The following is a 14,889-nucleotide window of genomic DNA, read 5'->3' as shown; positions in this document are numbered from 1 at the left end:
AGCAGCCATCGGTAGCAAGTCTGACTGAAGTTTGACTTGGAACCACTTGGAGGTCCGCAAGTCATCATTGGTGCACTGGAGAGATCCTAACCCACCGCTTGTAACACGTGCTGCGCTTGTGACAGTCGAGGTGAATGAGGACTCCTGTAGAGGCAGTTAAGCAGTGTTCCTGCTGTGGGACCCACTGGCCGGCATCAGAGCATTGGAATATGTGCAAGCCGAGAATCCTGCGGGACGCAGAGGAAATGGTCAGCGGCAGTACATCTTTGGATTTGGCGCAGCATCCAAATATGCTGGGCTCTCCAGGAGGGCTGATGTGCAGTTTGATGCAGGAGAGTGTGGGAACAGGCACCATCTTGTCAGGGCCAACTGGAAGTAAGTAAGCAGCCTCTGATCATGCATGGAGTACATCCACCATTTTACAGCCTCAGGGTACAACAGAACATTCAGCTACATTGGGATCTTTTTCTCCAGAGTTTATATTGCTCTTAAACCAAGCCTATTTACTGAAGCAGGGACAGTCAGGGTTGCTGCAAGACCATAGTGGAGAGATTAATTGAATTGTTTACTTCGATTTTCACTGAGGAAGATGTTGGAGAGATACAAGTGCCAGAAGTGGTATTCATTGCTGATGAGTCAAAGAAACTGCAACAAATATCTGTAAACCGGGAAGATGTAATGGGGTAATTTGACAAATTGAAGAGTAGGAAATCACCTGGACTGGATGGTATTACATCCCAGAATACTGATAGAATTGAAAAATGAAATTGCTGAGCTATTGTTAGTAATATAAAATTTAACTTTAAAATCAAGCATGGTACCAGAAGATTGGAGGGTGGCCAATTTAACACCAGTTTTTAATAAGGGTTCCAGAGGTGATCCAGGATATTATAGACCAGTGAGCCTGACATTGGTGCTGGGCAAAATGGTAGAGACTATTATAAAGAACAAAATTGCAGAGCATATGCATAAGCATGGATTAATGAGACAAAGCCAACATTGATTTAGTCAAGGGAAATTTTGCCTTACCAATCTACATTTATTTAAAGGGGTGAATAAACATGTGGGTAAAGGTGAGCCAGTTGATATTGTGTATCTGGATTTTCAAAAGGTCTTTGACAAAATACCTCTTGAAAGACTCCAGAGGAAATTAGAAAGTCATAGGATAGGAGGTAATATCCTATTGTTGATTAATTGGTTAAAAGATAGAAAACAGTAGAGATAAACGGTCAGTATTCTCCATGGAGAAGGGTAGATAGTGGGGTTCCCTAGGTGTGTCTGTGCTGGGACCACTGCTTTTTAACATATAAATGGTTTAAAGATGGGAGTAACTAGTGAGGTAATTACATTTGCTGATGTCACAAAGTTATTCAAAAGTTGTTAAATTGCAAGAGGATTGTGAAATATTACGAGAGTACCTTATGAGACTGGAAGACCGGGCATCCAAATGGCAGATGACGTTTAATGTGAGCAAGTGCAAAGTGATACATATGGGAATGAGGAACCCAAACTATAGGTACGTGATGCAAGGTTTCACATCAGGAGTCACCGCCTAGGAAAAAGATCGAGATGTCATCATTAATGATATGTTGAAACCCTCTGCTCAGTGAACAGCGGCATCTAAGAAAGCAAATAGAATGTTAGAATTATTAGGAATGGAAGCCAAAATGAGACTGTTATAATTCCTTTGTATCACTGCATGGTGTGACTGCACCTCAAATACTGTATGCGCTTCTAGTCACCACATCTCAAAAAAGATATAGTGGAATTAGAAAAGGTACGGAGAAGGGTGACAAAAATAAGAGGATAGGACGACTTCCCTATGAGGAAATATTAAAACAGCTAGGGTTCTTCAGCTTGGAGGAGAGACAGTTGAGGGGAGATACAATAGAGGTCTATAAAATACTGAGTGGAGTAGTGTGGGTAGATGTGAATCACTTGTTTACTCTTCCCAAAAAATACTACGACTACGGAGCATGCAATGAAGCTATTAAGTAGTAAATTTAAAACAAACTGGAGAAAATATTTCTTCACTCAATGTGTGATTAAACTCTGGAATTTGTTGCCAGAGAATATGGTGAAAGCAGTTAGCTTAGCCTGGTTTAAAAAAGGTTTGGATAATTTCCTAAAAGAAAAGTCTGTAAGCCATTATCAAGATGGCCTTGCAAAAATCCATTCCTTATTTCTAGGATAAGCAGCTGGACCACTCATCTTTCTCTGGTGGGAGGACATCTTGGAGTTTCAGGAGGAGTGGGTCAAAGTCGCAGCAGACCAGTGGGTTCTGGGTATTCTTACAGAAGGTTGCAAGTTGGCGTTCTCCCACCCGGTTCTTCCTCTCTTCTTGCGGTCACCTTGTCAAAAGGGAACCAAGGTGGTCAAGGTTCAAACCCCTGTAGATTCCTTGCTGGTGCTCCAGGCCATTGTTCCAGTTCCCCAGGCCAAACAAGGACAAGACAGATACTCTATTTACTTCATTGTCCCAAAGAAGGAAGGCACCTTTTGTCTGGACTTAGATCTCAAAAGTCCAAACCAGGGGCGTAACCAGACTGGGAAGGGGGGTCCAGAGCCCGAGGTGACGGGGCACATTTTAGGCCCCCCCCCCCCCCCCCCCCACCGCCATTGCCGACCCAGCCACCACCACCAACTTTGCCGCCCCTCCCTGCCGACGACCCTTTTGACCCCCTCCCTCCCGCCGCCAACCCGCCATCGCCTACCTTTGCTGGCGGGGTTCAACCCCCGCCTGCCGAGGTCCTCTTCTTCCCGCTGAAGGCTTCGTGCAGGACGTCAGAAACAGAAGGAAGCCTTTTGCGGGAAGAAGAGGACTTCGGCTTGCGGGGGTTGGGGTCCACCGCCAGCAAAGGCAGGCGACAGCGGGAGGGGGGGTCGAGAGGGTCGTCGGCAGGGAGGTCCAGGGCCCCCCTGGCCCCAGGTAGCTATGCCACTGATCTAAACCGCTGCCTCAGAGTGTCCCGCTTTTGCAAGGAGATACTAAGAGCAGTCATAGCCTCGGTTCAAGAGGGAGAATTTCTCACCGCCCTCAGTTTCAAGGAGGCGTACTTGCATATACCCATATTGCAGTCGCATCAGAGGTTTCTAGATTTTGTGGTGCAGAACTGTCACTTCCAGTTCAGGGTTTTGCACTCCGGTCTCGCCACACCTCCAAGAATGTTTACTAAGGTTATTGTGGTGTCCTTCCTTCAGTGCCAGCGAATCAGAGTTCACCCGTATCTTAATGACTGGCTCATTCATGCATCGTCCTATTCGGACAGCGTGGTGGCAACTGACAACGTTGTCAGTCTTCTGCAGTTGTTGGGTTGGGTGATCAGTTTCAAGAAGAGCAGACTAACTCCTTCACAGATGCTGGAGTATCTGGGCATTCTATTTGATACAGTATGGGAGAGGATCTTGGTTTTGACAAATTCCTGAAGGAAAAGTCCATAATCTGCTATTCAGACAGACATGGGAAGCAACTGTTTGCCCTGGGATTTATAGTATGGAGTGTTGCCATGATTTGGGTTTCTGCCAGGTACTTGTGACCTGGCTTGGCCACTGTTGGGAAAATAGGATACTGAGCTAGATGGACCATTGGTCTGACCCAGTATGACTTATGTTTATGTTCTTATCTTCCTCATGGAGCTCAGGAGGTCGAAACTGGCTCAACAGATTCGTCTTCCACTCAGTCAAGGCAGGCTCATGTCTGGGACTGCGTCCAGATTTTGGGGTCAATGACGACAGCAATGGAAGAGGTGCCATGGGTAAGAGCTGATATGCAGCCATTACAGGAATCTCTTTTCAGCTGTTCTCTGGTGTTGCAGAAGTATGACCTTCATCTTCCTTTGATGCTGGTTGCCAGACGGAGTATGCGGTGGTGGTTGTTTTCCTTTACTGTTGGCTCTCCCTTTCTGATAATACAGTGGGAGGTGGTGACAACAGATGCCAACAAGTCAAGTTGGGAAGCTCATTACAAGTTCCATCTGGCACAAGGCACCCAAATAAAACAAGAGTCTTGGTGTTCAGTAAATTGCTTGGAGCTCAGGGCAGTGTGCAATGATTTACGTGACTTTGCTCCCTTTCTGATGGGGGCCCTGGTCTGAGTTTTCTCCAAAAATGTGACTGCAGTGACTTTTATCAACAATCAAGGCAGGAACTTTAGTCATCCGATGGTGGCGAAGGTGGCCTCCGTCATGAGTTGGGCGGAGAAAAATCTCTGCATGTTGGCAGCTCACATTGCGGGGTCATCTAATGTGGAGGCGGACTTTCTCTACAGGTACTTGGAACTTGGAGAATGGGAACTATCTAGACGAGTTTCAGTTGATAGTGGACTGATGGGGTTCTCTGCTTCTGTACTTGATGGCAATGAACAGGAATGCCAGAGTGCCTAAGTTCTGCAGCCGTTGGAAAGAACAACCGGAGACACATCTACTGTACATCTTCCCTGAATCCATGTAGGCCGCATGTTGAAAAGGATTGCATTGCACTGGGGTCGAATAATTCTTATAGCCCTGGATTGGCCTGTGGAGGCCATGGTATGCAGACCTGATTCAACTGATGGACTGGGATCTTCTCCATCTTCTGCAGGTGCACGGCCTACTGAAGCAAGGTCCAGTGCTCGTGGATGATCTGTGCCCCTTTGGTCTTGCGGCTTGGCCGTTGAAAGGGCTCAGTTGAGATGAAAAGGTTATTCCAATTTGGTCAGTTCTACCTTGCTTCAGGCTTAGAAACACTCTACATCCATGACGTATATGAGGGTGCAGATGTTTTCCCCTTCTGTGCTCAGATCACGCATATCCTAGCATTTCTCCAAGTAGGCCTTCAGAAAGGATTGGCATTGGTTTCTCTACAAGTTCAGGTTGCAGCTTTGGCCTGCTTCAAGGACCAACTACAAAAGATGTCTCTTGTGGCTCACCCGGATATTACTTGATTCTTGCGAGGAGCAGGCTGCTTGCAGCCTCCCTTTTATACACAATGTCCAGAGTGAACCTTTAATTTAGTCCTTTGGGCTCTTCAGAATCCTCCTTTTGAGCCACTCCAGAAGACTTCTTTAAAATATCTTACGCTAAAGACAGCGTTCTTGGTGGCTGTTGTGTTGACAAGTAGGATTTTGGAGCTTCAGGCTCTCTGGTCAGGATCCCTTTCTTCACTTTTCGGAGGTGGGGGTCTCCGTGTGCACAGTTCCTTCCTTTCTTCTGAAAGTGGTATCAACGTTTCATCTCAACCAATCTGTGGAACTTCCATCCTTTTATAGAGAGGATGAAGAAGCTCTGTATTCTTCCTTGAAGCTTCTTGATGGACATCCTCATTAGATATCAGGAAGTCACGGTGAGTTTTGCAAATTGGACAGACTGTTTTGTGCATTTTGTTAAACAGAGGCTTGGCTTCATGGCTTCCAAGCCCACAATTGCCAGATGTTTGAAGATGGTTAAAGAAGACTATCACGTCAGCTTATTTGCTTGTGAGGAATCAGACTGATCAGGCCTGGTGGACTCATTCTACAAGGTGTACAGTGACATCCTGGGTGGAGACTGCTTACTGTCTTCAACAGATATTTGCAAGGCAGCAAATTGGTGAGTGACGTATACCTTTGCCAATCACGATAGGGTGGACATTACATCTTGCTCAGAAGACAGTTTTACTACTACTACTTAACATTTCTAAAGCGCTACTAGGGTTACGCAGCGCTGTACAATTTAACATGGAAGGACAGTCCCTGCTCAAGGAGCTTACAGTCTAAAAGACTTACAGGTGTACAATCTAAAGACAAAAGACAAGTGTAGAGTCAGTCTGATAGGGCATACTGTTTTGAGGCATCAATCCTCTGAGCAGCAGCGCTAGGAATCCCACTCACTCTAGGGATTGCTTTTGAACATCCCACAGGTCTGAAATAGTTGGAAGCTACGTAATGGAAGGAGAAATGGGTCAAATAATGACTGTTGCTTTGCATAGTGCTTCCTGCATATTTCTTGTTCTCTACAAGATGGCCAGAGATGAGAGAGGTCTACACATGTTTGCTCATCTGGTTACTGTAGCGAGTAGGTGCTTGTGTTCGTTATAAGTTTCTCCTTACTGCTTGTCTACGTAAATACTGAGGAACTAGACTGGTTGCCAAGAGAGATATCTCTCCGCTCAGTTTTCAGTTCTCTATCTTCACCTGCTGGTTAATGGCCATAACTATCGCACAGGTTCTGGAATAGTGGGAAGGACTAACGGAAAGAAAATTATCAGGTAAGACCTAATTTCTCATTTTTTTGTTATGACAGTAGTAAAAATAGCAGCTTTATATCTTTATTTAACTATATCCCAAGAGACATGGAATTCTGAAGTATTCTGTATAAAATTCTGTTTTTAAGACCTTGCCACCATGGAGGAAAGAGTACAGAAACGTTACTATAAGAAGCTAACAGAATTTGTGGCAGACATGACCAAAATTTTTGATAACTGTCGTTACTTCAACCCCAGCGACTCCCCTTTTTACCAATGTGCAGAGGTTCTTGAGTCGTTCTTTGTACAGAAGCTAAAAGCATTCAAGGCAAGCAGGTAAGTCAACAGCCCCTGCAAGCTTTTGCTTTAATTTCACAAATACTCCGGTAGATGTTTTCTTAAACTTTGAATTTTTGTTTAAATCATAGTCAAAAACTCCAGGCATAGGCACTTTGAAGCATGGTGTTCTAAGAGTAGTTTGTTCGTTGGCCAGGCCAGCATCCTGCAGTTCTTGCACTGGTGGTAGTTGTGTTTCATCAGCGGATCCTTTACTGCTGTTAACCTTTCCTTGTTCCTGTCTTTGAACTGGGCATTCACAAATTCTGCATAGTCTGAACTGACCTCAGATATGAAGAAGTTCTGTAAGGTCACCAAAATTCAGTGTACAGTAACATCTACACATAAAAACATTTTGGTAGTCCAAGCCAGAGGGCTTACAATATGCAGCATATCTGTTTTTCTTTGCACAGACATAAATATTTATCAGTCTTGCATATATTTTTTAATCATATATATGGAGGAGCAGTAATACAGTCCATCATCTTTGGGAACCCCAAGCCCACTCCTGCTGTCTGAAAATATATATTTTAAGTAAATATGGGTCCTTCTACTAAGGCGCACTAATGATTAGTGTGCGCTAAATGATAAGATGCCCATTATATATCTGTGGATGTCTTAATTAGCGCACGCTAATTGTTAGCGTGTGCTAAATCTGTTAGTGTGCCTTAGTAAAAGGACCCCTTTGCTAGCAAATGCTGTATTTTTTTATTGCAGGCAAACATTTTGTCTAGAATTGCTGACGATGCGTTTTTAGAATTAGATGCGATAATGTTGAAAAAGCTTTTCTCTAAGGACAAGCAGGTCAGTTGTATTCTCACATGTGGGTAACATCATCCAGCGGAGCCCAGTGAGACACTGCCTAGCGGGTATTACTTAAAGTTTTAGTAGCGTCCCACCACGCATGCACAGGACCATTAGTTTCTTCTGCGGAGCTAGTAGGACGCGTCTTTGCGGTCTCTCCTTAGCATGTTTTTTCCTCAAAATTTTCAAGTACCTTCCTATATGGGCTTTTATCCCTTCTTACTTATTTTCCTCAATATTTGTTTGTTTTTCCTGTTAAATCTTTATTTTCGATACTTCAAGTTTTATTTATTTATTTATTTGCAGCTCTTTAGGCCCGCTTAGGCTCCTTTTCACATTCAAGATTGAGGAGTTTGATTTGGCTGCGATTCTTTTCTTGATGTCTAAAACCACCCCTGGGGGCTTTAAGAGGTGTGCCCAATGTAATCAAATGATTTCTACGATGGACCCGCACAATTGGTGCATTGGGTGCCTAGGGCCTAATCGCCAGGCTGGTTCTTGTTCTCTCTTTTTAAAAATGCAGTTGAGAACACAGAAAGCACGTCAGGTCCAGCAGGAGAAACTTTTTGGCCCATCTCTGTACAGCCTCTAATTATTTGATTCATAAGAGGCTTGTTGTTACATAAGTATTGCCACACTGGGACAGACCAAAGGTCCATCAAGCCCAGCATCCTGTTTCCATCCGTGGCCAATCCAGGTCACAAATACCTGGCAAGATCCCAAAAAAGTTCAATACATTTTATGCTGCTTATCCCAGAAAATAAGCAGTGGATTTTCCCCAAGTCAATTTAATAATGGTCTATGGACTTTTCCTTTAGGAAGCCGTCCAGATCTTTTTAAAACCCCACTAAGCTAACCGCCTTTACCACATTCTCTGGCAATGAATTCCAGAGTTTAATTACACGTTGAGTGAAGAAACATTTTCTCTGATTCATATTAAATTTACTACTTTGTAGCTTCATCGCATGCCCCATACTCCTAGTATTTTTGGAAAGAGTAAACGATTCACGGCTACTCGTTCCACTCCACTCATTTTATAGACCTCTATCTTATCTCCCCTCAGCCTTCTTTTCTCCAAGCTGAAGAGCCCTAGATGCTTCAGCCTTTCCTCATATTTGTTATTTAGGGGAAATATGTGTTCTTTGAACTAGAACATCCAAGTCTTTCATGGACCTGAAAAAGTTATCAGGAGTTAATTGAGAATTTATTTGCAAGGAAATTGGGCTAGGCCTTTTCTTATGTTAATCATTTTCTTTTAATATTCTCCTAAGTATATAGAGTCACTCCCCCCCCCCCCCCCCCCCCCACACACACACACTTTAGTGATCTAAGTAAGTGTTTCCCAAGTCCAGTCCCCTAGTCAAACCGCCTCACGGCATCTCAGCATCATTCTCACTAAGCTGATGAAGGCTTCTTTTGAGCCACTTGTCTCCTGTCATCTGAAGTATCTGACCTGGAAAGTTGTGTTTTTGATGGCGGTCACTTCAGCTCACAGATTCAGTGAGCTTCAGGCCCTAGTAACTGATCCACCTTACACAAAATTTCATCACAAGAGACTAGTTCTTCACATTCACCCTAAGTTCTTTCCTAAGGTGGTGTCAGAGTGCTATCTTAACCAGTCAATCGTTCTGCCAGCATTTTCCCACAAACCTCATGCTCATCCTGCAAAAAGTGCACTACATACCTTAGACTGTAAGAGTCTTTGTCTTCTATCTGGAGCGGACTAAAGCCAATGCTAACTGTGCTTACTACCCCCACTCACCAGAATGGCCACATCTTGATCTGGCTGAGTACTTTCATGATAAGGTTCACAAGATTAAGCTTGAATTCTAAACCAAGCCACTTCCACCTCGCCTTCCTTTAGTCCATTCTCTCAACTCTCCTTCAACCACTGCCTCCTTTTCTGAAATCACTGAAGATGAAACTGCACATTTTCTTTCCTCCTTGAAACTAGCTACCTGTTCCTCTGATCCTATTACCAGCCATCTACTGTCATTCCTTTTATCTGTCATATCCTTATTCTTTCACTTTCCACTGCGACTGTTCCTGATACTTTCAAATATGCTGTAGTCACACCACTCCTCAAAAAACCTTCATTGGACCCTACTTGTCCTTCCAACTATTGCTGCATCTCCCTCCTCCCTTTCCTATCCAAGATACTTTTAAGTGCTGTTCACCACCGTTGCCTTAACTTTCTTTCATCTCAAGCTATTCTTGATCCACTTCAATCTCTTTCGCCTTCATTCAACTGAAACAGTGCTTGCTAAAGTCTCTAGTGACCTGTTCCTGGCCAGATTTAGAGGTCTCTCTTCTATCCTCATCCTTCTCGATCTATCTGCTGCTTTTGATACTGTTGATACGCAGTCCTCACTTGGATTTCAGGGCTCTGTTCTTTCCTGGCTTTCTTCTCTCTCCCATTGTAATTTTAGCGTATACTCTGGTGGATCCTCCTCTACTTCTATCCCACTATCAGTTGCTGTACTTCAGGGCTCTGTCTTGGGACATCTTCTTTTCTTCATCTATACTTCTTCCCTTGGTTTTCAGTATCACCTTTACGCTGATGACTTCCAGATCTACCTCTCCACACCAGAAATTTCAGCAGGAATCCAGGCCAAAGTATCAGCCTGCTTGTCTGACATTGCTGCCTGGATGTCTCACTACCATCTGAAACTAAACATAACCAAGACTGAGCTTCTTATCTTTCCCCCTAAACCAACCTCTCCTCTTCCCCCATTCTCTACCTCTGGATAACATTCTCATTCTCCCTGTCTCATCAGCTCGTAACCTTGAAGGTCATCTTTGATTCCTGTCTCTCCATCTGTGCACACATTCAACAGACTGCTAAAACCGTCATTTCTTTCTCTATAATATCACCAAAATTCATTCTTTCCTTTCTTATCACACTACCAGAACCCCTTATCTACTCTCTTATCACCTCTCAATTAGACTATTGCAACTTGCTTCTCACAGGTCTCCCACTAAGCCATCTTTTTCCCCTTCAATATGTTCAAATTCTGCTGCACGACTTATATTCTGCCAGTGTCGCTATGCTCATATTAACCCTCTCAAGTCACTTCATTAGCTCTGTATCCGTTTCCACATACAGTTCAAACTCCTCTAATTGACTTACAAGTGCGTTCACTCTGCAGCTCCTCAGTACCTCTCCACTCTTATCTCTCCCTACACGTCTTCCCGCGAACTTAGTTCACTGGGTAAATCTCTCTCCACTGCTAACTCCAGACTCCTGTTCCTTCTGTCTTGCTGCATCATGCCTGGAATAGACTTCCTGAGCCAGTACCTCAAACTCCATCTCTGACCGTCTTCAAATCTAGGCTAAAAGCTCACCTTTTTAATGCTGCTTTTGACTCCTAACCTTCACTTGTTCAGTACCCATGTTTTATCATGCCCACCTTAGTAATTCCCTTATCCCTTATTTGTCTTTTTTGTCTGTCCTAATTAGATTGTAAGCTTTATCGAGCAGGGACTGTCTCTTCATATCCAGTGTACAGCGCTGTGTATGTCTAATAGCACTATGGAAATGATAGGTAGTAGTAACATAGTAAATGATGGCAGGTAAAGACCTGTACGGTCCATCTATTCTGCCCAACAAGATAAACTCATTACCCATGGTATGTGATACTTTATATGTATACCCGAGTAGTAGTAGTAGTAAATATATGCTCAAAATTTCATTGAAATCCTGAATTTAGGAGTTTAAAAAGCAGGTTGCAGCAGGAGTGGATTTAGGATTTTAGCACTGATTTTCAGCACCAGGCTCATGATGGCAGGCCTAAACTCAGGTGAATTTTCAGCAGAGAACATAGGCATCCATGTTCAACTGAAAATAAGGGACAACCTTAGGAACTGTGCATTTTTTTTTTCAACATCAGACACTATCCTCGGGATTCTATATATGGCAACCAAAGTTGCGTGGGCTGCTGCTAACCAATTATTGGCATTAATTGAGAGTTACACACACATCCTATTATAGAAAACGATGTGTGTGGAACTCCTATAGCGCATAATTTCAAGGGGCATGGACAGAGGTATTGGGGGGGGGGGGGCATTCCCAGAATTTACACGCATTGTTACAGAATAGACTTGATTGGCGCCTAAAGTTAGGCACGGTTTATGCACGTAACGCTATTCTATAAAGGATGTGGATCCTTCATAGAATAGCACTTTGTGTTTAAAAGTTTCAGTGCATTTATAGAATCTTGTCCTATATGTATATTAAAGTTAGGTACAGACATATGCTCTATACCTTGGAAAGGTTTCTTCTATACCACTGAAGAGTACAGTGCAGACTTTAATTAGTAATTGTTATCCCCCAACTTGAGAAATTTCATTGATGCATGTTGGAACAACTTGAAGAGTTCTGATAAATCACATTTGGAGAAGTTCTTGGGTGTGGTTTTCAATGCTCTTTTGGTGGTCACAGTAGCCAGTATTGTAGCTGGTTGCCTCTCACCCTCTTTGTACATCGTCTTTTTCTTGTAAATACTTACTTGTTCTCATCTTTCTGTGTTCTGCAGGTCTCATAACAACAAGCTGCAATCTGCAGCCTCTTGAGCTCTCCCGTGTTACCCCAACACACAAGCAGCACCGTCTGGTTATCAGAGAGAGAGAGTTTTTTTAAACTAAGAAACCAGGGGCATTTTAGTCAGGTTATCCTGGCAGAGAGATGACCTGAAAACTGAATTTCTTTTATTGGTCGCAGCAAATTAGACCTTTTGACTTTATTTTGTCCAAAGGACAAAGGAGAATTTAAGTACCAATCGGCAGCACTGGTTTTTTTGTCTTGATGAAATCATTGTTACTCGTGTGGCAGAAGCAGGAAAATAAAACACCAAAAAAAAAAAAGAGAAAGACTTTCAGTTGAAAGAGGAATTACTAAGCAAGACAAAACCAATACAATAAGATTGAATGGGGTTATGTTAGGACTCCATGGAAATGCCACGTCCGTTCTTCAATGAAGAAGCTGATCCGAGATCCACACAAAAGAACTTTAACTGTATTTATTTATTGCAACAGAGACGCTTTTTTATTACTACCCTCATTTGTCAGCTAATTATTTTTTTCTTAAAATACCCTCTTTATCCTTCCCCAATCTCCTTCCAGGTCTGTGTAACCCGTTCCGTATTTTAACATGATTCCTGTAGATAAAAATGCAAGGCCTGTCGCCTTTTCTTTCTGTGAAAGGAGCTGCTATGTACACACACACTCGGACGCAGAAGGACTCAACAAGGAGTTTCTTGGTCTCGCTAGAGGAAAAAAAAAAAAGGACAAATTAGGCTGATATGAAAGGTTGGGCTGACGTGCTCATGGACTACTCAGACTATTGCCTTGACTATAGCAGTAAAAATTGTCATTTTACCCTGCACCAGGCTCAATGAGTAAATTCTATTTGAAGGTATCTTGTTTGTAAACATTTGTCAGATTCTAATTTTTTTCTTTTTTTTGTATTAAGGCTCAAAATATGGATGTATATGACAATAAAATAAATGGAGATCACTGCTCTCCCTGCAGAGGTGTCCTTTGAATGTGTGCCAATAAAATCTTTTTTTTTTCTTAGATATTTGGGGGTTTTTATTTCTAAGACAAAAGGTTACCCCTGGCGCTTTGGGAAAAGTGAGAAGAAATAAGGTTTAAATGTGATTATTTTGATTGTGAGGTTTACTTCTTTTTTTTTTTTTTTTTCTTATTTTGTGTTCCAACTGCCCACGCATAGCAATAGCAAAAAAAAAAAAAAAGTGTCATATCGGTCGGCTTAGGAAAAAAGTGTTGTGATCTCTTTAGGGTCAAGCTTTGTTGCAGAATTTTTTTTTATGTTTTCTAAACATGGCAGTGTTTCTATAGGTACAGATCCACGTGCAGGCTTTCTGGGAAATAAAGGACAAGCAAAGCTAGACATGGCACCTTCTCTTGAACTAGCTTAATAGGTTTGGGATTGACTTGGAAATGCTCTGCTGTTTTCATCAGCTGGCTGCAAAATTTGTATTTATTTTATTTATTAGGATTTATTTACCGCCATTTTGAAGGAATTCACTCAAGGCGGTGTACAGTGAGAATAGATCAAGCATGAGCAATAGACAATTACAGCAGTAAAAATATTCAAAAACAATACAAAGTATGGCATGGTATACTATTTACAAAGTCAACAGAATACGTAATAGAGCATTATAGGTGATAGTGAAGGGTAAAGCAAAGATGTAACATATGGAAGGGTAAGAAAGTAGGAAGAGTTGGAAAGTAAGATGATTGATTTAAAGAAAGTTGCACATGAGGTCAGAGAAATGGTTAAATGTTAGCTCAGCTAGAGTAGGAGTGGATAAACATGTCCTGCTGCAGTATATGTAGCCTGAGTACGCCTTGTGTGAGTGAGGCTAACGAGTTAGTTACTTCTTCCGTTAAAGGCCTGGTTGAAGAGCCAAGCTTTCACCTGCTTCCTGAAGTAGAGATATGCTGCGAATGTAATAAGTTAGTCCAATGAAAAGTTCACAATTCAGATTTAATATTCTGCAAATCGCAACAGCTACGTATTTTACAATTAAATGATAGTAACAGTAAAAATCTGTGGGAATATGAAGGGGAAAGGGGCACTAGGTTCAGTGGTGTAACCATGGGGGAGTGTGGAATGGAGGAGTAGCCTAGTGGTTAGTGCAGCGGACTTTGATCCTGGGGAACTGGGTTCGATTCCCACTGCAGCTCCTTGTGACTCTGGGCAAGTCACTTAACCCTCCATTGCCCCAGGTACAAAATAAGTACCTGAATATATGTAAACCACTTTGAATGTAGTTGCAAAATACCACAGAAAGGCGGTATATCAAGTCCCATTTCACTTTCCCATTTTCCTTTGGGGCCTGGTCTCCCCACTTTGGGCTTGGGTCCCCTCCAAACCTGCAGCACTCCCTTAAGTGACTGGTGGAGATGCCAAAGCCCTGCCAGTCAAAAAAAATGCGGTACCCGAGCCGCTTCCCTAATCCTTGCACTGCTTCTGTAATGCAGAAGTCTGCGGTGTGCCTCCTGCTGCTGACGCAAGGACTTCACACATGCTCAGTTCACACAAGAACTGAGCAGGCTCAGAGAGTCCTGAAGTCAGCGGCTGGAGGCACACTGCCAACTTCTGCATTACAGAAATGTCGCAAGGGGGCGGGGGAGCAGCTCGGCACTGCATTTCTTTGGCTGGTGGAGCTTTGGTATCCCCACCAGCAAAGGTATGTTTAATGTGGGGGGCAGTGGAGAGAGGAGGAATGCATTCCCCCCCCCTCCCCAGGCTACCCCTGGGCTCCCTCCACCCCCCCCCCAAAAAAAAAAAAAAAATTGGAAGGCTGTCTATGCCCCTGCCGAGGTTACAGATCTGTTGTCTAAAGAAAAACAAACAATAGAAACGTGACTGTCTCTGGGGAAAAGGTGACTAAAGTCACCAGAAACAAAAAGCGAGGTTTAATGAATTCTGTTAGAGCAAACAATTTTTAATACAACAGTCCAAACCCCATTGTTTTATGTGAAAAAAATAAAAACATTACAGAAGTTCAAACATGCAACTTT

General features: G+C 43.0%; 1 protein-coding gene across 8 annotated transcripts in view; it reads left to right on the top strand.

Moving 5' to 3' along the window:
- BPTF (bromodomain PHD finger transcription factor) overlaps nucleotides 1–12,866 on the top strand; it is a 155,999-nt gene extending 143,133 nt beyond the window's left edge. For all 8 annotated transcript variants that reach the window (XM_030208442.1, XM_030208438.1, XM_030208443.1 and 5 more), the window contains 2 exons: nucleotides 6,348–6,534; nucleotides 11,874–12,866. In XM_030208442.1, the coding sequence (XP_030064302.1) occupies nucleotides 6,348–6,534; nucleotides 11,874–11,910 (224 nt within the window). In that variant the 3' untranslated portion in view covers nucleotides 11,911–12,866. The remainder of the gene's footprint in view (nucleotides 1–6,347; nucleotides 6,535–11,873) is intronic.
- The last annotated feature ends 2,023 nt before the right edge of the window (nucleotides 12,867–14,889 follow it).

Source organism: Microcaecilia unicolor, chromosome 6 (genome assembly GCF_901765095.1).
Source record: "Microcaecilia unicolor chromosome 6, aMicUni1.1, whole genome shotgun sequence".
Classification (NCBI taxonomy): domain Eukaryota; kingdom Metazoa; phylum Chordata; class Amphibia; order Gymnophiona; family Siphonopidae; genus Microcaecilia; species Microcaecilia unicolor.
The sequence above is the reverse complement of the archived record's forward strand: the minus strand, read 5'-3'. Positions and strand labels throughout refer to the sequence as shown.